The sequence below is a fragment of the Rhinolophus sinicus genome, linkage group LG02 (genome assembly GCF_036562045.2).
Source record: "Rhinolophus sinicus isolate RSC01 linkage group LG02, ASM3656204v1, whole genome shotgun sequence".
Taxonomy (NCBI): domain Eukaryota; kingdom Metazoa; phylum Chordata; class Mammalia; order Chiroptera; family Rhinolophidae; genus Rhinolophus; species Rhinolophus sinicus.
The window spans coordinates 146,603,048-146,624,914 of NC_133752.1; the positions used below are offsets into that span (position 1 = coordinate 146,603,048).

At 39.2% G+C, this 21,867-nt stretch overlaps 1 protein-coding gene across 1 annotated transcript; it reads left to right on the plus strand.

Annotated features, from left to right (window-relative positions):
* Positions 1 to 249: 249 nt before the first annotated feature.
* Positions 250 to 11,354, plus strand: GTSF1 (gametocyte specific factor 1). The gene is made up of 9 exons (XM_019724364.2): positions 250 to 319; positions 2,203 to 2,247; positions 3,682 to 3,782; positions 5,653 to 5,779; positions 6,213 to 6,296; positions 6,748 to 6,811; positions 8,060 to 8,154; positions 9,072 to 9,108; positions 11,149 to 11,354. Exons 2-8 carry the CDS (start codon positions 2,232 to 2,234, stop codon positions 9,086 to 9,088), a joined length of 504 nt encoding a protein of 167 aa, XP_019579923.1. The 5' UTR covers positions 250 to 319; positions 2,203 to 2,231; the 3' UTR covers positions 9,089 to 9,108; positions 11,149 to 11,354.
* The last annotated feature ends 10,513 nt before the right edge of the window (positions 11,355 to 21,867 follow it).

The window sequence follows — 21,867 nt, forward strand, 5'->3', positions numbered from 1 at the left end:
CAAGGAAGGCAGGGCGAGTTCCACCCACGCAAGGGCACTATCACGATGGGAGCCAGAGGCCGATGAGCTAAAAGAGGATGCGTGCTGCGGAGAGGAATGAACTGAAAATGGATGGGTGGGAGATGTGGCCTAAACAATGCGAGACCACAGGAGGGAGTGTCCTGGGCGCTCTGCTCAGCCCCCAGGGAACGCCCAGGGCCCAGAGCTCCGTCACAGGAAGTGGGGGCCCCACCCACTAACGTCCAGAGCCGGAAGTGAGCGTTGCTAGAGCGCGGCTGTGAAGCGGAGGCGACTGTGCCGAGAGCGTGTGGTGACCGAGGTAGGAAAGGCGTCCGGCCGTGGCTTGGGGCCTTCAAACAACTCACCTTTAGTGTGCTGGGATACCTCCACCATTTAGTATCTTCTCTTTTCCGCCCGTAGCCTTTGGCCGAGTGGGTTCTCACTGCAGCTGTTTGGCTACTGGGTGGTTCCGTCACCGCTTCGTCCCCTCGAGGGCCTCCCTAGCTCTTTTGTCTACATTCACGTTAACCACCTTCCCACCTTCACCTGTTTAGACCCATTGCTTAAATCTACGTCCTCAGAATGTTACGTTTAAAGAAAGACAAACTATTTTACTGAGGCCCAGCTGTTTCTAACCAGTTGCTTCAGATTTCATCAGCCCCCAAACTCGACTTCTTTGTGTAATTTGTCCCATTTCACCATGTCTAGCACTAGGGGAAAGGTAAAAATCACCTGTTAACAGCTGATGTGAAAAATAGTTAAGTAGACAAGACTGGATAATGAGGCTATCGATTCCATTGCCCTTTGTCAACTGAAATTGGTCTTTTTGCCCCCAAAGGATAGGGTGGCATCCTACAAGTTGCTGAATTTAGTGCTGATCACTCCTTTCAATGCCTTAAAATCAAGGAACATAATACTTGGTTCTTCCTTGCAAACCTCTTTTATTTTTATTGAAAAAGTGTAAAGTAACGATATATAAGTAAAACATATCAAAAGGAAGGTCAGAATTTCTTAATCCAGACATGGAAAGTATTTTTTAGGACAGTTTCACTTATGATTGTAATGAACAAATAGGCTCTACAGCAAATTACTAAACTGGAGTTCCAGCTGATCACTTTATTTCCTATCATAGATTCCATGGCTGCTTATGTCATAGAATGGTGGGGAAGGGGTGTGGAATTGTGTGAGAGGCCAAAGGACAGCTTGCTCTAGAGACAGCAGCTGTAAATCTAGCCAATTTGCAGAAATTTCTTATGGGTCTGGTTTTATATAAATTTAGTTTTTTCTTGTAATGATAAGTTTATTTAATCACAGTACTCAATAGGGGGGATCCCCGGTAGAAGAGGATTCAAACTACAGAACCATTTCTTGTCTTTTAATCTTCCACATTTCTGTTACAGATTTGTTCTTTTATGCTGTGTTATCCATAATAAAATGGGCAGTTCTTAAGTCCTAACATTCAGTAGTTTTCCCTCAATACATAGAAGGAATGTTAACTGAAGGGGTTAAGTAACCAAGTCTGTCCAGTTTAGCATAGGAGATTGGGGGGCCAGAAGGGAGGTGAAGCATCACTGGAAAAAGTGAAGCACTTCCTGACCATGTTTAAGAAAAGTCATAGAAATAGTAAACTAAAATATATTTGGGCATACTGGATGGATTAAGTGTATATAGTTTCTGACGTAGGCTTCCAGCATTCCCAGGTCCCAGAGGGGAGCAAGACAGTCAACCCGCCCATCCTGTTTTTTTAAGAACTTGAGAGGAGAGCTTTACAATGGTACCCTATTTCTATGTTTATCTTGGAGTTTAAATAACAGTATTTTTGTGGTCTTGCCCTCGCTAATATTAAATAGCATCAAACCCTAATACGTAGTAAATAGCGACTGGTCGTTATAATGGCACTTAAAGTAGACTGAGATCTTACCACTTTAGTACAGTTTAAATTAGAAGTCTTATTTGGTTTTTCTTAACTATTTGTGAGCCCTAGAATTTATTCCAACAGTGTGAATTAGGCAATGATTTGAAATGCTTCAAAGTAGTAAGGAATCTTTTAAAGAGGAAAATATGTCTGGGGGAGGGGAGTACTCAGGAGTTCTTATATTGAACTTGGTTGGCTTCAATTCCAGTTTGACTCTTATCTTTTAGGGCCACCCTTTGGTACATTTCATTTCCAATTCCCTGAACCACTGCTTTTTTTCTCCCCAGCACGTGGATTTAGCTCCTTCATTTCCAACATGGAAGAAACTTACCGTATGTACTACTTATTGCTTTTAGAATATAAGTTGAATTACGTACATATAGTTTTATGTCTGACACGATTTTTAATGTGTGGGAAAAATGTCACCTGGGAGTGTGTTAGAAATGCACAATTTCAGGCCCTACCCCAAACCTACTGTATGAGAATCTGCATTTTAACATAATCCCCAAGTGATTTAACACCTGGGGATCATTTTACAGTTTGAAAAACTCTGCTTTAGAATATACTTGACCTTTTTTCCAAATTGACCTAAAACTCTAACCTTAATCTGGTAGATTCCTGAAGATCTCCAGCTTCTGTCTTTGGGCTGTACCTCTTAGTTGATGATACTTTCATCAGGTCTAGTTCCTTATTTTCATAAAGTTTCCCCCATTTCTCATCATGAGTTCTAGGCCCTATCCAAGTGTGAGGAACATCTGAGTCTATGCTCTGGGAGGAAGCTTGTCCACAGGGCCTATCTTTTGTTTTCTAAATTAAGTTATATTCCCAGAAAGCCAGGAAAAATTTTTGCCAGTTTGATAATGTGTATTGTAACATTAAATGCACAGATACTTCAATGTAGCATTCTTAGGTATCTGCCAAAGACAAATATTCATATAATGCACAAGAAGTATATACTAGATTGTTAGTCACAGCATTGTATACCATAGTAAAAAACCAGGTGTCCATTAGTAAGGGAAATGATTAAGAATCTATGGTACATCCATTTGCAGCAATGAAATATTCTTTATATGTACTGATATAGAAGGAGAACCAGGACATACTAAGTAAAGAAAAGAAAAGCAATAGCAAAATAGGTAAAGAAATCATCTGTCAATTAATATTTCTCAAGCTTCCATAGAACATATAACGAATAGAGAGCAGGGCTTACATCTTTTTTCATGTCATGGCATACTAGTAAATAGACAGGGATGCTGGGAAGATTAACTACCCTCAACTTGCCTGAGGACTGGTAGGGGATAGGGGGAACATGTGCAGTGGACCCCTGCATCAATATGTTGGCACACCAGCCATTCCAATCTTCAGCGTACTGGTTGGGAAGCTCTGGTTGGGCTAGCTGGAATAGGAGTTACCCTGAATTAGCATTTTTAGAAAAGGAAAAAAGGATGTGATTTCATTGAACTTTTTGTTTTATAGTAAGAGTAACCAACAATGAAAACAACAATATTTAAGTACAACCAAATACAAACAAAGTCCTCATCTCATGATTGATGGTTTTAGATTTGGTGATAACACAGTTGTATCTTCCCAGGGTTACATTTTCATTTTCAAATGTTTAGTCACCATTTTTTTTAAATTTCAAACTGTTGTCAAACTGTCTTGTTCTGTTCTTATAGATTCTGTTGGAAAATACAGTGTGCCTAGAATGCTGCAGTTTTACAAGGGCCTGTTCAGCTTTATATTTATCCTGTTTCCCTCTTTTTCAGTTGATTCCCTGGACCCTGAAAAGCTAATACAATGCCCCTATGATAAAAACCACCAGATCAGGGCCTGCAGGTTTCCTTATCATCTTATCAAGTGCAGAAAGGTAAGGTATTATTTTCATAAGATGCCCTGTAATGCTGTTCTGAATTCTCTTAAAAGGCCAGATTTTATAACTATCAAATAATTTTAGCATAAATGTTTTGATTAAATGCCAGAATTGTTTTAGGACTCTACCTTTTACTATACCAACTTCTACAGAAAGGAGTTTATTTCTTGGGTACGTAAGTTTTTCCTTGTTTTGGCTTTTTCCCCTAACTAGTGACAAAGCACCCTTTATAAACAACCTCTCTGGAGTCTTCTCACCCTTTGTAAAACAGAGGAAACACTAATTTTTGCTAGCAATGAGAAATCCCTCTTGCCTTGTGAATTTGATGTGTTCATTGTCCTGTTAAGGATTGAGTGCTATATATAATACATCGATTTTTGATTTTTTTGTTTAGAAATTTTAGAGAAGTTGAACAGCTAGAGGTTAGCCCAAGAAAATATTATTCCTAAAAATAACTGTTTCTCCAAATTTCAACAGTAAGCATCTTTGGGGGAAAAGAAAACAACTCATCAGAGTTTTTTCTCTGGCACTCATTTGTAGACTTAGCTGATATAAACTGCTTTAATGCTGGTATATTAACTGAGGCACTTTGAAAAGATTATTAGAGTACAGATGTCAGATACAGAGGCCAAAGTTCTGCCAGGATTTATGCTGGGAAACAATTTTAGTATTTAATCCAAACTACATACGATTTATGTATGCATTAACATCCTTCAAATGATGTTTCTCTTACAATCCTGGAGACATGATTATAATGTCGTTTTTTATTATTTCTCCAGTTCTTTTTAATCTTTTGAGCAAAAAATCACTTAAGGTTGAACTTGGAACAATATGGGTCAGAAGAAACCACCACAACTTCCTCCCCTAGGCTCTCAAATATGTCAGCAATAAAGGTTGGGAAAGGGAGCCAAGCAGCTAAAAGACACTGGCATAACTCTGCTCTTGTAATGCTCTTAATCTTTGCGTTGGAATGCCTCATATCCTGTATGAAAATCGCGATAAATGCCCACAGACTTTTCCCCGTTTTCTATTTTTTTCAAACCTTCTCCCCATTTCACATTATTTTTTCTTTTTTGAATATCATTTGTGATATATCTCTTGCTTCTCCTACTAAATAAATTTCTTAATTGCTGGTATATTGTCCATAGGATTTGGGCGATATTGAACACTGTTTTGTTCTAAAATAAGGAACTTGGTCAGCAGAGTAGACTTATCATCTATGCTTTTCCTTAGTGAAAGAGATGAAATAAAGGTCAAATTGTTCAGAGTCTCACTTCAGGCATCATTACTTTCAATAAGTGTTCCTCTGTTAATCTGATAAATCATTGGTTTGCCTCTTCTGGAGCTCCCTTCCAAAAGCTATTTTCCCGCCCTATTATATTTCAATAGCAGGGGAACTACTGCAGTGCAGACTAAGATTGTGTTTTAGTGTTACTGTTCATCCTGAATATCAGCTTTCAAAGCCATCCAGAGAGCTCTATCTACCGTTACATGCTGTGCTACCTGAATCTTGTGACCTGAAGAACACGGAAAGAAAAGACAGTTCAAATACCCAATCCTAAATTTGCTGTTTACCTCCGTGTAAGGCACTTTAACCCCCAATACCTGTGTGTCAATCTCTATAATCATAACAAAGAGACTTATGTTATGATGATTGTGAGGTTCTGTATGGTCTGTATGAGTGACAAATAATTCCCTCTTAATTTTCTACTATGAGTTTACCTATCATAATTAAGGCACAAGTTTTTTGAGAGGGAGCCACTTATAAAATAAAGGGGAGCCGTTTATAGAATAAAGTTGAGCCACACTCCCCTTGAACTTTTAAGAGATCCAAAGATTGACAGACCCCTTAATTTTTGTTCCACAGAATCATCCTGATGTCGCAAACAAATTGGCTACTTGTCCCTTCAATGCTCGCCACCAGGTTCCTCGGGCCGAAATCAGTCATCATATCTCAAGTTGTGATGACAAAAGTTGTATAGAGCAAGACGTTGGTAAGACTGACTAGCTGAAATGTTTCAGTGCTAGAAGTTAGGCCCTTTAAAGTCGTATTATGTTACATTGTCACCTTGATTTTTGTCTTTCATCATTTAAGAAGAGCAGCACTTTTCAGCAGCGAAAGGTTGTCAGGTTGTGTTTGTCAGACTGCTTTCTCTTCTGAATAACCTGATTCATTTTACTAATAATTCATCGAAATATAAAAATCCTTTTATTACCATAAATATGGGAAACATCTTTGTTTCTGCTTCTCTTTCTTGTCCTCTGTCAGCAAGGGGATAAGACCATTCTGTTTATCTTTCATACCATCCATTGTTCAGAAATAAAGACCCGTTAGGCTACCCTGCAACCTCTTTAGCCACTAACCCCTTTAAATATTCTAACTTGGCAATGTCCCGTTTTGATGTTGGAATCTCTGTTGTCTTGCAGTCAACCAAACCAAGAACCTTGGACAAGAGACTCTGGCTGAGAGCACGTGGCAGTGCCCTCCTTGCGATGAAGACTGGGATAAAGGTGAAGTGCCTCTACATCTTTTTCTTCACAATGTCAAAATCTCAAGTCGTTTGCTTTAGATAGAAGGAAGATTTTCCTTTTTTATGAACATACCATGTTGTTTGGAATGCTTTATTATTTTTATTGGGCCCCAAAACGAGCACATTTGTATCACTGTGCAGACACGTGGAACAGCCTATCCCTCTTGATTGGAAAAAGCACTTCTTTACATCTGTTTTTTTCCATAAATTGTGTTGCACCATCTGTGTTTGGCTGTTACTAGGCACGTTTATTATTATTTATGTCGCTCGTGTTTATATTCTTCAATTAAATTCCTGCTACTGTGTCACTTAGGCAGGGCACTTGCTCAATTTTCACTCGCTTCTCTAAACTTAGGTGTATTATTTCCCATCTTACAAATTCAACTAGCATGAACTTGTACCACAGAACTATACTTTACTTCCTTTGGCAGATTTGTGGGAACAGACCAGCACCCCATTTGTCTGGGGCACAGCCAACTACTGTGGCAAAAACAGGTAAGTGCAATGGTCTCATTCCCAGCACTGCCTACCAAAATCAATATGGTTTGTTACCAAAAGAAGCCACCAAAGCATTTTTCTTTGATGATATAACTTGCTGGTAACTTGTCTAGATATTGTTTTGGTCGATCTTATTTCTCATTTTTCCCTTGATTCATATATGAGGTTGCATGCTTTGTGTTAATCACTGTAAGAACACAAAAATACTAGCTTCTAAAAGTACAGAATAGAGTATATGGTCAATGGTATTGTAATGGCTATGTATGATGTCAGAGGGGTAGTAGACTTGGGGGCGGTTATCACCTTGTGAGGGGTGTAATTGTCTAATCATGTTGTTTTGTACACCTGAAACTAATTTTTAAAAACCTACTAGCTTATAGTTTAGCAAGGGAGACAGTGGTGCCAGACATTCTTATGTCTTAGTTGGGTTTTTTACTAGGTTCACATTATTTTGATGCTTTGAAAAAAATTCTCCTGCTATACTACGTGGATCATTTTCACTCTCAGTAAATAGTGTCTAAGGAAAAAGTAACCTTAGAAGTTTTTGATTTGAGGTTGGGGAATCCAGAATACCTATCTGGTAGGGAAGAAAATGTATCTCTTCTCCCCACTGATTTTGTATCTAATTTTTAAATCTATAAGATTTCTCATTGTTAATTGATCTTCAGACCTTATAAGATCAAGTTTCAAACCTAAATTAGAAAATGAAAGACTGAGATGCTGGACTTCATTTTTTTCCCCCAAATAGAATGCTTATCAATTTTTGTTTCTTAGCTCCTGAAGTCCGTTAGTAATTGGGAATGTACCTTATTGTGTGTGTGCACTAGGATAGAAAAACTTAAAGATGAATTCCATTTGGTACAATTTAAATTTTGCCTCAACTCTGTGCAATTTGTTGCCTTTGGTTTGATTGTCTTGGCATTTTATTTTATCTCTCATGTTCATTGCGTGAGTTGATGAGCCTGTCATACAACTGAACAGTAGATGGCATTGGTGTTTATCTCAATTTCTGGAAAATGAAAATGCTTAGACCCATCTTAATGCCTGCACAGAACAGTGAGCTTTCCAGATAAATGGTAATCATTCTAATTGCAAGAATGTTTTGATGGAAATGTGTTTACATTTCAGAATGTAGGTTTTTGTTTTCCTCCAAATTACAAAAACAATACATTTGATTGTCTTGTGTGCGCCTGCCTGAAGAATACAGATATGCTGGCATAGTCAAATTCGTCTTCCTTTTTGCAGCCCTGCAAGCAATATAGTCATGGAACATAAGAGTAACCTGGCTTCAGGCATGCGCGTTCCCAAGTCTCTGCCGTATGTTCTGCCATGGAAAAACAGTAAGTGAAATGAAGCAAAATGTTTTTATTCTTTTCTTTGTGCTAATAAACAGTCTTCATTATTCAAAGACGTGTAGTCTAATACCTTGCACTCCCATAACCCTGAGAGAGTGAGTACCTCAATTTTTATACTCTAAGAACCTCACTCACTTTACTCTAGTCCTGGCCTTGGTTAGTAACAGGGACGTACAAGATCATAGAAACCAAAAGAACATTTTCAAGATGGTGTGACCACTGACATCAAATACGATGAGTAAATTTGAGGACCAATAAAAAGGCTATTGGTTTTGGCTAGGAGGAAGTCAGCCCTGACTTCCAAGGCATGATGTCAATAGGGGATTGGGATTAGAAATTGGATTGCAGTGGACTAAAAGGAAATGTGTAGAGAGAAAATGAAAGTTATAAGTCATAAGAACCACCATAAAAAAAAGTATTTAGATGTCTTCCATAGATGTCAGAGACCATGCTGAGCAAACAGATACTAAATTTGTATCATACCACCCTAGTAAAGAAATTCCAACATATGGCGTACCCAAGATATTGTCATTTTTATTTCATATAAACTTTATTTTGCTAATATTGCCTCAAATTCAAATTCCCTTGGTTTCAGCCTTTGCTACTGTTTGAGTTAATTTTCAGGTGGCTAGAGGATTCCCTTTAAAAATATTCCCTTTGGATATTTGCATTTCCCAAAAAATTAGATCACCAGGTCATAGCCAAAAGGTTTTGATAGATAAAGAACTATTTTCTTTTGCCATGCTCTTGAGTAGAATCCAATCACTAATTTTAAATTCTTATACTTTTATATTGCAATTCATTTTGCCCCAGAATAAGTCGTTTGTGTTTAGTAAAAGTAGGGGATGCAGTGAATTTCAATTGACATGATATATTTATTTTGAAATATTTCTTCTCTGTAGATGGAAATGCACAGTAACTGAATATCTGTCTCATCAAGTAAGTGTTTCAGTTTTATTTTACTGTCTCTTCAGATGGTAGCAAGATTTAACTGGACATGAAGCAATTTGGGTCCAATTTTCTTTCAGATTATGGTAACAAATTAAAGCTTCGTGTGTGCCTATGTTTTTTAAGTATATAGCGTCTATTATGGCTTTACACGCTAATGAATAGGCATTTACTGGTTAAATTAGAATTCAGTTAACATGCCAAGTTGCTTTCCCTAATGTTAGTACACATTGCCTTTTTACTTTTTCTTTCTTTTTTATCAAAGTTGCATTCTAGGTCTATCATGCCTCTTTAATGGACTGAGATTAATCAGACCGCTGTGCTTAACTGCTCTGCGATTCTTTCCCTGTGCAGTATAGTTTAACACTCATCAGAAAATTCATACTCTTTTTAATGAGCACTTAAAAGCTTGAGGTCTCTAAGAGTCATGCACTGTTGATCTCATCTGAACAGAACCTCACAAAAATCTATATGAAGAGACCAAAATCTTTTACTTTTCACAGACAAAACCTTTCCTTGAGGTTACTCTATGTACCCATAGCAGAGACAAGTCTGATGCTTCAAATGCTATCTTGGCTGAGGTTGCCCAGCCGCCTTGCTCCTGGCAAAAGGAATATTATAAAAGGCCAAGAATAGGATTATGGCCCCACTGCCTTGAAGATAGTAGGCCTTCAGTGAATAGTTATTGACTGAATGCGTAATTGGCCTGTTGCCTTCCATTTCACTCACTTACTCCAGACAGTGAAGCAGATGGATCTTCTGTGAGTTAAGGTTCATTTTGTACCAAAACTAATGTTTCTTCTGCTGAGAAGTAGAAAAGAAATTCTAAAAGCAGATTCCCCTTAGCTATGGACAGTAATATCTATCAGCTGCCAGCCATGGCTAGGTACGAGAAATGGCTGGGTACCAGCCTTTTTTTCTTTTTTTTTGGTAGGTTCTGACGTCAAATTGTTAAATAGATCTGGAAGCCAGAAAATTGCATTTGACCCCAAAAGGGAAAGAGACACGATAGCCCTGGGGTGTGTCAGGAAACCACACACAGATTTGGACAAATGGTGAACTTTGAATCCTTCTCTGACACACTGTACAAAATACTTGGTGCTCATAGTGTGGATAGCTACCTAGAGTAAAAATGGCTACTCTAAGGTGAAAGCCTAGGAGAACTTCTATCTCTATCACTTAAAACAAGATACTCCTCTCCTTTGAAACTTAACTCTTTGCTGTTAAACTCCTTATATGCTGAAAATTTGTTTTTCTGTGTAACCCCTAAGGAATCAGGAAAAAAAGAATTATCCTAGGTTAGATAAGAATCTTTAAATAGCCACAGACCTTCTTTTCCTCTGAATAAAAATAAACATCATTTTTTGAACGCCTATTGTTGCAGAATTCTCTATCTTCTTTGGAAGGATACAAAAGAAGTAGAAGACATGATTTATTCCCTTAAGGAACTTAAGTGTGGTTGGAGAGTTTTGAATGCACATACGTGAAGAGGGTTTGTTCACTTTGCACTCAATGCTTTATCCCTTTTGTGTTTTTATCAACAATTCCACTTTTTACTAGATAACGGTCTCAAAAGCAGGTAATATCATATTAATTTTTGTTCTCCTAATACACATTGTAACAGTTCAAAAAATATTGTTGAATTAATGAGTAGTAGAGTAAATGAGAAGAGAAAAAGATCAATATAAGTTCATTGGAATTAATCCAGAATTGTCTGCAGGAGTCAATTGCCTGGATAGTCCGTTCTAATTTTCTCCTCACTCATGAAACTGTTGACACAAGGAGTGTACATTGATCTCTATACAGAAAGCTTTTAATTCAGTTAACAAATGTCTGTGTGCTTAGTGGTACCTAAGAGCTAAGGGTCAGAAAGTACTTGGTGTTTTGCCATTAACTAACTACAGCAGCTTCCTCCAGCAGGCCAAGAGATTTTAATTGGGTTGTTGTTGTGTGGCCCATTGTCATATGTAGTTGGTGCTTTCGTCATTGAAAGGAACTAAAAACTCTTTTTTTTTTCTCATTTCCTTACAGATGCCTGACCCTAGAAGACTCTTGTTTCTTCCTGCTACCAGTGGGTTCTTCATTTTTCTTCTAATTATAGAAAGATAAACTGTCTGTGACTTTCAAACTGACAAGTACTTTTTTTTTCTCCCCCATTTTGAGTCTTCACTTATTTGATGCAAGAACGAACCCTCGTATTTAGAAGAACTGTTTCAAATAAACCATTGATGTACATAGCTTGATAGTTTGGTTAAGTACCTGCCTCCCCAAGATAAGAAATCACATGCCATTCCACAATAATGGCACATAATTATTTAAAGTAATCTTAAAGAGTCCAGCTAAAGCAAGCAAGAAATTTGGGTTGGAAAAAGTAACTGTGTATTTGTGACCTCTGACACACATGGACCAAATTATTTTAAGCATTAGTAGGAATGGGCCTTTTCTGATCAGTGCATCTGTTTATCCAGGGTCTCCAAGGTATTGATAGCATTTATATAGCAAAATACGCCATTCTTGTTTAGAATCTTAAGGATATCTTGCTCCCTGAATATTTCCAACCTACGGTAGATTTCTTTTATTTATTTTATCTTTTCCACACTCCAGCTAGAAATTGTACTAGCTGTCAAACTAGGTGTGGATTATGTATGAGTGAAGATTGGCAAGGAGGTGAGGAACCAGTGTACATGTGGAAAAGAGACAGGCTTTCCACCTGTGTGTGCAATTTGATTAAGCTTCAACGCTTGAGGGCCCTGCTGACTACCCTGGGATATGTGTATAATAAGTTACATTTTGAAACATCTAAAGCTCGGGCTATCCTAGCATCTTGTTGGCCCTTACAAGGAGACTTCATGATCTCCCCAGACCAGTTTTTTGTTTGTTTGGATTGTTTTTTGTGTGTGGTTGTTTTCAAGTGTGGTTTAGTTTGATTTTAAAACTGTCTGACGTGAGGAACGGTTTGGAATCTGGTGTAGATAGAAACTTGGATGAAGCATGCTGACAAATAATTCCAAAAATGATCTCTCTAACATTGTTTGTGGGTAACAGATAAGGAGGAGTGGGCTTTTGTGAAATACCTCCTTCCATGAGTTTTACACAAAACAGGACTCCCCCAGCCCCCCATGAAGCAGAGCTATGTGTTTATTTAGTTCCACTCTCTTAAATAGGTTCAAGATAAGCCCCAGTACAATAGTATTTCTGCTTCGTAGCTGTGTGATCTTAAGTGAATAACATTTCTTCTGGAGAGGGTGGTCATTATTGAGGAGGGGGGGAAATACCCTTTATGCCCCTAATTCTGGTCACTTATGTTTGTGTATCAATCAACACCTCACAAAAACTTTATTTATATAGTCTTATTACTGGAAAATACAAAACCCTTTTGATTTCATTTGTTTGGGTGATGACAGAACAAAACTATCATCTGGTACGTAAGCCAGAACTCCTACCTAGTTTAGGAAAAACAAGCACGGCCATGAGTCTTGTTGCAAAGAATACAACTTACCAAAGGAATTAAATAATTTTTTTTAATGTGTTGTTTAAATATCTAAAGAGGTGAGATAGGCTAACATCTATCGTTTATCAAAAACAAAGGAAGACTCTTATGTTGTCACCTTAGGAAGACACCTCTTTGCTCATGACTACTAGAACTTAATCACAAAACATCTGACTTTTCGGAGTATGAGTAGCGCTCACATACGGAGAATGCCTGCCTGTGTTAACTCACAAAATGGACAGTCCTGTTGTTTTGTTAGTAAATAAATGATTAAAGCAGACAATTTGTCTGATCCAAGAGCTTTCAGAGATTACTTGGGATTTTTATTGGGCCTAGGATTCACTACTCTGGACTTTGTTTACTAAAGATTTTTAGAGATTCCCAAAAACTAGAACAAAGAACTGACTATTTAACTCTACTGCTTCTATCAGAAGTTGGAAGGAGAAGCTTATTATCTTTGAGACCCTCTTTTTCAGAGGATGCCCTCCCTTTGGAATGTGGACAATGGAAGGTAAACAGTTGAATATTCGACCTTAATTTCAGTTCAAGTCAAATGTTAAAGGTTAAATGCAGAGATGTTTTTCGGAAAGCTTAGCCCAGAGAGCCTTTGAGTCCTGCACTTTGATCTTCTGCAGGACTTCCAGATTCTACCCAAAGGAGAGGATTTGCTTTTTGGACGATTGCCTTTCTCCTTAGGGGTTCTAGAAGTGCGGTTGTGATTTGCAAATGTTCCTACCAGGAATAAACAAATGGGGGTAATAAATGATGTGTAGCCGTCCTGGTAGCTAGCTGTACCTGAGCTAAACAAGGAGCGTATTTAGATTTAATTTCAGATAACACGCTGCAGTACCCGTTCATTGGTGACAGAACAGTGGCTGCTTGTGTTAGTCTCTTAGACAAAATCCTGGCGTTGGTAGAGTCCTCTGGTTCTGCTTTTCACAATTCACATTAAGCTCTAAAGTAGGGAGAAACCAAAGAGATAATATTATACTTATTACCATTTTTAAAAGAGGCAGCTTATGAAAATCAAGGTGATAGGTATCCTATATTTTAAATGATCAGTGCAGATCTGGCCTTAGGAAGAAGAGACCTTTAAGAAAATACCCCCTTTTTTTGTGCCTGTCAAATGAGTAGAATAAGGAAAACTATCTAAATTCCATGAGAAAAATGCTGTAGTGACTGCTCATTCTTTTGATCACTGTCTTCCTGGTACTGTTAAGCTTCAGAACATGCTCAGGTCATACTCTACAGTCCTGGCCTCTTCAGAAACCACTGAAAACACATGAACCTGTGACCTCAGACCAGCAGTCTCAGCTGACTCCGTTCCAACCACGCTGAGGTCTGAAAACTGCAGACCTGTGTGTGAATAGGGCATCGCTCTTTACTCAGCTATTCCACGGCCTGGTCCAACTCACTTGACTCATGGTCAGCAGATTTGCATTTGTGTTTACTTTGTTTGAAGACTTTTATATGAAATTAAAATAGTATAAGAGCCTTTGAGGAAATATGAAGATAAGTTTAGTTGTTTTATATTATTTAGACACACACACACACACACACACAGAGAAAATAAGTCCAAGTTGTACGAAAAACTGCATATGAACTCAACCATGCCTCTTAATTTTTATTAAAACATTTGTTACTAAAATAAAGTATGCTTTCCCAGTTCATCTGTTTCAGTTCTATTTCCTCAAGCTTTGGTTTCTGGTTTTCATTGGACGGGGTCAGGATTATTTAGCTCCTTGTGTTGGTTTTCTCCAGGGTAGAACTTTATAGCAGAGGTGCAAATTGAAAGTGATGGGAAGTCTTGATCTTGAGATTAGAAGCATCGTTGGGATATCCTTTTGTTGAATTGGAGATGTTGACAAAAGAGTCAGTGTTTTAGCTTTACAAAACCCTTGAAAAATAAGCATTGATATGGCTCCACTAGGTATGTAACTTTGATACCCACCTATCATATCTCATATACTCTTAGAGCTGGAAGGGAGCTTAGAGAGCACCTAATCCAAACCTTCATTTTACATGTGAAGAAACAGGCCCTGCACAAATGTGCAACAAAACTTTTTTTAGAAAAGGAAACAGAATGGTAAACACAAAATTCAATTCAAGATAGTGGTTATCTCTAGGGGATCGGATCAGGAAAAAATACAGTGTATTAGTAGTAGTCTGTATAATAAGTCTGGTGGTGGGTTTCCCAGTGTTTATCTTGTAATATGTGTATTAAGTACTGTATAATTTTAAAACATTAAAGAATTGCTAAAATTGTTGCACAATATTTACTGTAGGCAAGCCACTTTTCTTGTTTCTTTTTTTTTTTTTTAACTTTTTATTTATTTAAGTCTGTTTTTCTAGGACCCATTAGCTCCAAGTCGAGTAGTTGTTTCAGTCTAGTTCTGGAGGGCGCAGCTCACAGTGGCCCATGTGGGGATCAAACCGGCAACCTTGTTAAGAGCACCACGCTCTAACCAGCTGAGCTAACCGGCTGCCCCTACTTATTTCTTCTTTTACATATTTCAAACCACAGTGGGGGAAAAACGGGTCCTGAAAATTTTATCTTTGCCGAGGATACACAGCTTGTGAGTGAGCTGTGACCACAACCTGGGACTTCTGATTTCTAATTTACTGCTTTTGGCTTCTGTAACCATGCTGCTTCCCTGAATGTTGATTTTGCACTCAACCTCATGCTTTCAGGCTATGAGTTTCCTTCTGAACTCATTTCCATGTCTACCAACTTGGACTCCAAGGTCAGTCCCTTCAGTGGCCTAAATTACCACCCTGAGTTCCCTTGACCCCACTGTTGTTCTGTCTCCGCTTCATCAAACCCAAGTCAAGTGAAACCCACCCTCTCTTACTCTGTTTCTTCAAGGCTGTCGAGCATAGTGATAGAAAATCACATAAATACTCCAACTGACTCCACTGCAAATGTATGATTTCTTAACTCAGGCACTCATTCCTGTTTGGCTTTTTCAGATTTACCTGGTTACCATTGCACTCCTCAATTCAATTCAAATTCAATTCAAGATAGTGGTTATCTTTTTTTATTTTTCTCCTCAACTTTATAATCCCTACTTCCCACCCCTACTTTCAGCCAATCGCTTTGCCTATTACTCTTTAGAGAAAAAAACTGATCATCAAACTTAACGTCCTCTTTTTCCAATTTCTAGACTTAACTCTTACAGCAGCCACCTTTTCCTTTATCTCAGAGGTATACTTCCTCTCCGAGACTAACTCATCCTTGTGTATTCGTTACCTATCGATGCATAACAAATTTCCCCCAAAGCACAGTGGACTAAAACAATAAGCATTTATTACCCTCACAGTTTCTATGAGTAAGGAATTCAGGAGTGGCTTACCTGTGTAATCCTGGCTTGGGGGCTTTCATGTGGTTACAGTCAAGATGTCAGACAGGGCTGCCGTTTTCTGAAGACTGAGACTAGAGGATTTGCTTCTAAAGTGGCTCACAGGTTTGCCAAGTAGCGTGGGTTGTTGGCAGAAGACCTCAGTTCCCCACCAGGTGGGATTCTGCATGGCCTATTTGAGTGTCCTCACAACATGTCAACTGCCTTCCCCCAGAGTGAGTAAGTTAAGAGCAAGGTGGGAGCTGTAAATTCTTTTATGACCTAACTTCAGAAGTCGCACTCCGTCATTTCCACAAAATGCTTTTGGTTACACCGGTGAGCCTTTTCCATGTGGGAAGGGACTTCACAGGAGCATGAATATCAGGAGGCAAGGGCCATGGTGCAGGCGGGTTATCACTCCCAACTTCTCCTACCCAGTATCGTCCATAAGTTATTCCCTCTTCTCTTTAATTACATTTCTCTTTAATTCTTTTTTCTTTATATGTGTTATATTTTTCATTTATAAATAGGTTGTCTTTAATGTTTAACTCTTTAAGCTACAAAAATTCTAAGGTTACATTGATTCTTTGAAAAGACACATACCCTGTCCCATGTATCAGTGAAGATTCAGTTGGAGAAAACAGGATCCATTTGAGCTTATCTAAGCAGGAAGGGATGTGTTGGAGGGAATTAAATGGATCACAGAATTGTTGGGAAGGCTGAAGAAACAAATTCTGACTGAACTTCCAAAAATAACTAACAAATACTGCTCAGGGAGCTGTTACTTCTAGTTAGGGAGCTGCCACTGCAGCTGCCAGTTCTAGAAGCACACCGCTCACTACCTCTGCTGCTGTCAGCCGCCGCACGTGCGTGCCCTGCACCCTGTCTTAACCCTTGCTGGCTTCAGAATCCAAGCGATGCACTGGTGCATCTGATTGGCAAAATTTAAATCACATCTGAAGCCTAGCTCTAAGGGAATGTGGGAAATGTAGTCTTTAGCTTTCCACCTTCTGTACACACTAGAAGAGGGTACATGTTCAGTAAACCAGTATATAGAACCCTCCACACTCGCTCTTGACCTGTTGCTTGCCTCTTCCCTTAAGTGCCAGATTTCTTGAAAGAATTGTCTATAATTGGTCTCCAGTTCCTGCTTACTCCTTAATCCATTGCAATCTGCCTACTCTGTTCTCACAGTCTCCGTTAAACCTCCTAATTTGCAAGACCAGAGGTCTATTTTAGTCCCACTCCCTCGGGCATTCAAAAAGCAGCAGGTTTCTTGTGATGTTTAGGGAAGGAGCCATGTCAATGTTATGCGCAAAAGAATTAAGACCACGCTCCTCCTCAAACAGGCCTTGGACTTGGAGGCGCTTAGAGCCTTTTGAGCTTCAGGTACCACCTAGAATTGTTTTTCATACATGAAATTAATGATGTCACTATTGTCCCAATCTTTTCAGAATTCCCTCACATTTATTTAGTCACCATATCCTGGCACTTCAATGCCAGAGGTGACTTCTCAAACCAAGCATTTCTTTTTATCTTCACTGCCGTTGCCTTATTTTAGATCATCATTCCTGCCAGACTGGTGAGCAATCTCCTCAATTGTCTTTTAGCCACTAGGTTTTCCACATTTCAGTTTATCTTCCACCTGCCTTAGCATAGCATTCAAGATAGTTAGTAATCTGTTCTCAGTTTACCTAATAATAATAGCAAAGGCTTTTTGAGCACTTGGTATATGCCAAACCCTATACAAAGTATATGCATTGGCAGTTGAATTCCACATAACCCTGGGAAGTAGACTTGATTAGGTCTCCATTTGGTAGATAAGGAAACAGGATCATAGATTACACAAGGTTTGACCACAGTTACTTAGTTCCTACGTATATGTAGGAACCAGAATTGCAGTCAGGTCTGCTACCCCTCCAGGCAGTAGCCGGAATCCCCTGCATTTCATAATTGCTCCAACCTCCTCTCTCCCTGCCCTGTTCATAGTCTAGCCATGAACTCACCGTCTCTAACACACTGCTCTTTAATGACCATACTTTGGCACATCTTGTTTCCTAAAATGTACAAGTTGCCTCCCCTTCCCAACACTTTTCTGCTTAGCATATTCCACCTTCAGGCTCCAACTCAAATGTTACCTCCGTGGGTAACTTTTCCAAGCTTTCCAGTCTAGGCTCCTGCTATCCTCTGTTCGTACTATTTTTACTAGCACTTATTAGTTGTGTTGTATTTATCTTAGAACAGGAAAACAGAAACCACTCTCAATATCGATACTTTTTAAGCAGAAAGGAAATTTAAGACAGATTTATTAAGTGCTTACGAAATCATTTGAAGAACTGGAGGAGCAGGCTATATAGCTGGCCCCCTAGCAGTTTACTCCTAAAACACTACAGAACTAAGCCATCAAGGGAGCGCTAGTGTCTGGAATACTGAGTTTGAGAACATAGCAGTGTAGCTGCAATCCAGGGATCAGGCAGCTGCCACAAACAATCCCACAACATACATAGGATCAGACTTTTTGCAGAGCTGCTGACCAATGTAAACAGCCAAATGCATGGTCAGCAGAGGAAGGAAAAAGGAAACTGGGATAATCAGTACCTGGAGCATTGAGAGTTTGCTGTATAGGGTATGTTGGGGTTTTTGAATGTCTGTTTTTGTAATAAGATTGAGGTCAATTTTTTTTTTTAAGGAAATCAGTTACTTTCAAAATTCCCAGAAAAAAAGTACCATATGCCAACCTCCCCATCCTCCCCCAAAAAAAGTCAAAAATGCGTTGCTACAGGACTTGAGTACTAGGTGGTCAGTGGCAGGCAAAAACTACTTGAGAAATGGGGTAATGAAAGCAGTTAAGGGGTAACATTGAGCTAGGAGTCAGTATAGACTTGAGTCTAAGAACAGCCCTTTGACCTTGGAAACGTCAGTTAAATTTTCGGTGTCTCATTCCTCTATTCTATAAAGGAAGGAGATTGAACTAGATGACCTCCAAGGTTCAGTCCAATCCTAAAATTTTGTTTTTCTAGTTATTCAGTTGAAAAAAGCATTTTTCAAGTAAAGAGGAGGAAGATTATGCAACCATTTCTAGAGCTTGTTTGCTTTTGATCATTCTGTAAAATTTTCTGTCAACCTGAAAATACTCTGAGGCCATCCAGATGAGGTGAGAGAAGCGGTGGGGGGAGAAAGTAACCTAGAAAAGTGAAGTGTTTTTTTGCCTTCATCATGTTGAATTAAATATAGTCTTTTAAAACACACAGAGCAACTTCGGAGTTCCCTAATTTCCCAATTTGGGGTTTTGGTTAATCTGTCCCCAGGAGTTAAGGGAGAAAGAAATTCTTCAAAGAACCGTCACTGATTCTAGGAGCTAGAGGGCTCATCACAACCTCAAAAGCCAAGCTTGTTATAGAAAGTGCATTAAAAGCATCCTCTAGGCTATGCTAGGTAGGCCAGAGATTAAATAGACTTTTCCACCAGGTCCCTGCAGCCTCCTTGGGGCTATTTGAGGTGCTTGCTGTATTTTTTGGCCTGATTTTTTTTTTCCTTCAACACTTGTTCTTCATTTTCTTGCTTCTCTGATGTAAACTGCTTTTCAGAACACCATTTCCAGACAACCCTTCAGATGTTAGCCAAGGGTCAGTTTGCCAAACTGTTTTTTGTTGTTATTTCCTTCAAAATAAGAGACTGGTGCTGTCTTCAGAGAATGCACTGTTACAGGAGCCGCGCTGCCCTTCATTTCTTGCCCGCTAATACGCTTTCCTAGTTTGCTTCAAAGCTTGTTTACCACCTCTAGCTTAGCCCCTGACTCTCCTCCCTTTACCCCGCCCCCTGCATTGTGCATTTCAAAAGGTAGAGAAAAATAACAAATTCTTCTCAGCCCTCTACAGTGAAGACTGCAGAATCACCAGGGCAGATATGTCAAAACTGTACAGCCTTTGTCAAACCTTTGCACAGAGGTATTTCAGGTTAGCAAACGAAAAGGCCACTTAACATGTAACACAACCTCTTTTCTAAGAGCCTCTAACAGATAGGCAGGCTGCAGGGCTGCCCCTCCTTGGTACAGAAAAATATGAGATCAGAGTGAATGAGCAGGGTTTAGTTCTTAGCCAAGGATGATACAAACTCCAGTGTTCCATCTATTGCTACATGCAGCCAAATTAAATGGGATGTACACAGGAAGATTTGTTATAGTTACAGCCCGACCCTCAGGCCATTTATAGTCAAAGGCAGTGTTTCTCAAAGCATAATCCAAATATCACCTACATCATAATTACTTGGGTGCTTATTTTAAAATGCAGATTCCTAGGCTTTGGTTCAGATTTCCTGAATCAGAATATCTAGAATTAGCACACAGGAATCTATTTTTCACAATACACCGTATACTTGTATAATTATGATGCACAAAGTTTCTGAAACTACATATCACTTTGAATAAATAAAGGCTTTTTAGGAATTTACAAGGAAGATAATTATATTATTTGAGCTTTTAAGGACTCAAGCAGGTCCTTAAAAAGTTGACACACTGATCACAAAGAGTATAGCATAGTGGTGGTTATGAACATGAGGATAATAAAGGTTCAGTGCCTAAATCATAAGACGATTTAAAGGGATAAATGGGGGGAATGCATTCAAGGTTTTGAGAGTGTTAACAATAAGCACCCTTATGTTTTAGCTGTAATGAATAAACTGAAGCCACCTAACACCGGTGCCGTGGAGTGCATGCAGCATGGAGCATCCCCATGCACTGTTTTCGCTCTTGACTTCTTCCTTTTAAAACAAAAATTTGAAAGACACTTAAAGGGTATCCTTTCAGTCAAGTCAGGCATCCAAACATTTTTTTTTAAATGACTGCTTTTTACTCAACCTGGGTAGATCACAGTGTCACCTGGGAAAGAAGCGTAAACTTCTGGATCGGATTTGTTTTCCTAGCCCTGTAACCTCCATGGATTGATATTGTCATATGTTCTGATCAATTTTGAGGGTATGTATTGACATTGTCCCACTTCACCAAGAAAGGATTCATTTGAGAGCTGTTACTACTTATAAAGGACCTTCAGTTCTGAAGCTGTAGCCCAGGGACTCTCCGAATTCCCTAGCCCTTGGTTTCAAAATGGACTGAAGGATTGCTCAGGGGTTCTAATGGACTTGTCTTTGCTAACGGGATGGGAAGAGGAGAATGAAGAGAATGAAGAGAATGATGAATACCATGAGAACAGTAGAGGACACCCGCAGGCTCTCCCATATCTGAATCACATAGGGGACAGCGAAACAAATAAGGGCAATTCTTTCTCTAAGATTTCCTTCCTCCTTCCCTAAGGCTAGCAAGGACCCTGTGATCTATGCCCAACTATAACCCCACCTACCTGCCACTTCCGTCTGTGGACACAGTTAACCAGTGTGAGGAGGGGCATAGATTTCAACCACCCTATACCCAAGGCAACTGACGCAAGGCGGTGAGCCTCTTTAGCCTCTGAGAGAGGTTTTGATAGGGAAAGGACTGCACATGGAGGACATTGTACCCAGGTCTCCCTACCATCCAGTCTCCTGAAAAGGCAGTCTCCCAAGAGAGAAAACTGTAACCTCAACAGATTCTGAGAAGGAAAAATTTAACCTTGAAAGAAAGGTGGAATATTGGTGAAGTTTTAGTCTATATTCTAAAGAAAGAGCTGAGAGAGGGTTGTTGATCTCCGTGGTGACCAGCAGATGGAGATAGAGTCTAAGTCTGCCTGGAACTGCAGGGGAATTTATTGGGCAGCTTCTATAGTCTTCTGCAGCCTGTGAGGAACAGTAAGCAGGGTGCCTTTCCTGCTGCCTAGTCCCCACTTATTCTAACCCATATAAAAACCAATTCTCCTCCTACCCACTCTTAAACCTTTGGCCTGAGACCGTGGCCTGCCAGCTTGTGGTATCAGACTAGGAAGGGGTAATACA